The 2,005-nt window shown below is 55.4% G+C and overlaps 1 protein-coding gene across 1 annotated transcript; it reads right to left on the reverse strand.

The window, feature by feature from the left end:
• Nucleotides 1-1,156: 1,156 nt before the first annotated feature.
• On the reverse strand, nt 1,157-1,803 carry POSPLADRAFT_1063685 (hypothetical protein; the record flags this gene model as incomplete). Its single annotated transcript, XM_024481707.1, has 2 exons — nt 1,157-1,618; nt 1,780-1,803. 2 exons carry the CDS (start codon nt 1,801-1,803, stop codon nt 1,157-1,159), a joined length of 486 nt encoding a protein of 161 aa, XP_024332513.1.
• Nucleotides 1,804-2,005: the final 202 nt, after the last annotated feature.

A 2,005-nucleotide genomic window follows, 5' to 3' on the forward strand; every position in this document is an offset into this window, starting at 1 on the left:
AGCGTAGCGCCTCGGAGCTTATCCACCATCTCGGCAATCAACGGCAAGGGGTAACGATTTTTGACCGTGATCGCGTTCAATCGGCGGTAGTCCTGTACGGGTCGAAGCATCCCTTCCTTCTTTTTGATGAAGAAGAAGGGGGACGAAATGGGCGACTTCGACTCCCGTATGTAGCCTTTCGCCAGTTGCTCCTTTAGGAACTTGTCCAGTTCCTCCTGCTCATTGTTCGACAAGGGATACACTTTAGAGTGGAAGGTTGAGTAGCCGGGCACGAGTTCGATAGCGTGATCATAAGGCTTCCTTTCGGGCAGCCGTTCTGATGCTTCCTTGGAGAAGACATTCAGAAACTCGTGGTACTGCTTGAGCACCAACTCCTCGGCGGTCTTGACGACCTTCTTCTTGATCTCTTTCTCAGCAAACAGCTGGGAGTACATATGCCCTGCCGCGACAAATAGCTGAGGGGCGCCGGGAAGCGTGATACCTTGCTCCCAGGCTTCGATCAGATCGGCCTTGTCCCACTCTACTTCCACCGTATCTTCTTTGGGTTCGAAGTCTGGGAGTACCTTACTCTGGCAGGCACCTATGACCGACCGTTTGGACTTCGGCGAACGTCTGCGCGCCGTGGGCCTGACCCCCGTATCATGCGCAGTCGCTGCCTGCTCCATCCGGCCAGTTCTCCTGGCACTGCACGTTTCAGGGCATCGCGATAGCTTTAGGGAGCCAGACTCCCAATCGATCTCGGGGTTGTGCTCTCGTAGCCAGTCCAACCCAACGATCACATCCTCTGGACCGATGTCCGTGACCGTAAACACCATCCTCTCGATGTGTTCTCCTATCTGCATCTGTAGCACGGCTACTTCTGAGATGCTTCCATCTTTATTCAGGGTGCCGTCGATATTGTATAGCGGAATCGGCTCTTTTAGCTTCCGCGTCTGCACCTTATTTTCTGTGATAAATCGCTTATTGATAAACTTCGTGGTGGCTCCGCTGTCTACCATAGCGATTATGTCCTTGTGCTGTCTTTTTCCTCTAAGGCGCACCGGGATGTGGAAATGCTGGGACCCGTGGTCCAACTCGTACACATTTGCAGTCGCCAATACATTGTACACATTGTTATTACGCGGCCCGACGCGTGCGGCACGAAGCGCGGACCGGATCAAAAACCCTCTTTCTTCATCGCCCGATAGTGCTCGAGCTCCTCGCGCATTGACTTCACCTGTGCCATTAAGTCCGCCAGCTCCGATTGCTCGGATTTCGCTGAAGCGGCACTTATACTTGCCGAGGGTGTTGTCGTGACGGGGGCGCTTGTCGCAGCCTGGGTGGAGCCCGAGGCAACCGTAGCCCGCGCGTCGGCGCGTTTTGTGTAAGGCTTGTCCTTACAGTTGGGGCACTCGAAGCGTCGGTACCCTTGCTTCCCACAGCCAAAACATGTGCCGGGGAAGTCTCCTTTTCCGACGGCCACATTGATGCTGGCCAAAGCTGCATGTGTCGAGGGTGCACCACCACGTGCCCCTCCGCGCCCTCGTCCTCGAGCCGAAAAGAAGTTGTTCAACTCGGGCCGATGGGCCCGGCTGATGTTGAGGATCTGCTTGACCTCTGTCACGAGTTGGTACGGCGCCTAGCCGTTTTTTAAATTTTTCCTTTTCGCGGGCTCGAACCCGCGACCTCTGTACTACCTGCCTGATATGGACGCGTCACTATCTACTGTACGATTAGATTAGATGGGGCGGCAGCGCACGGCACAGCTCGGGCCCCGCTGACACAACCGCTCTGACTCACCGGCCCCCGGGGCCGCGTCAGCATGCTGCGCACAGACCAGCTGCGCACGGACCAACGTGCACAGCCTGCCCTAATCTCCCCATGTATATAAGCCGGCCTCTGCTGCCCTAGGGACCTCAGTTTCGACCTCTTGTCCCTAGGTCAGTAAGCCCTCATTTGTATTCCTTTCTTACCTTACTAACTAATACATTCACTTGTCCCTAGCCTTAGGTTTGAGCCTAGCTCA

Source organism: Postia placenta, assembly GCF_002117355.1.
Source record: "Postia placenta MAD-698-R-SB12 unplaced genomic scaffold POSPLAscaffold_480, whole genome shotgun sequence".
Lineage (NCBI taxonomy): Eukaryota > Fungi > Basidiomycota > Agaricomycetes > Polyporales > Adustoporiaceae > Rhodonia > Rhodonia placenta.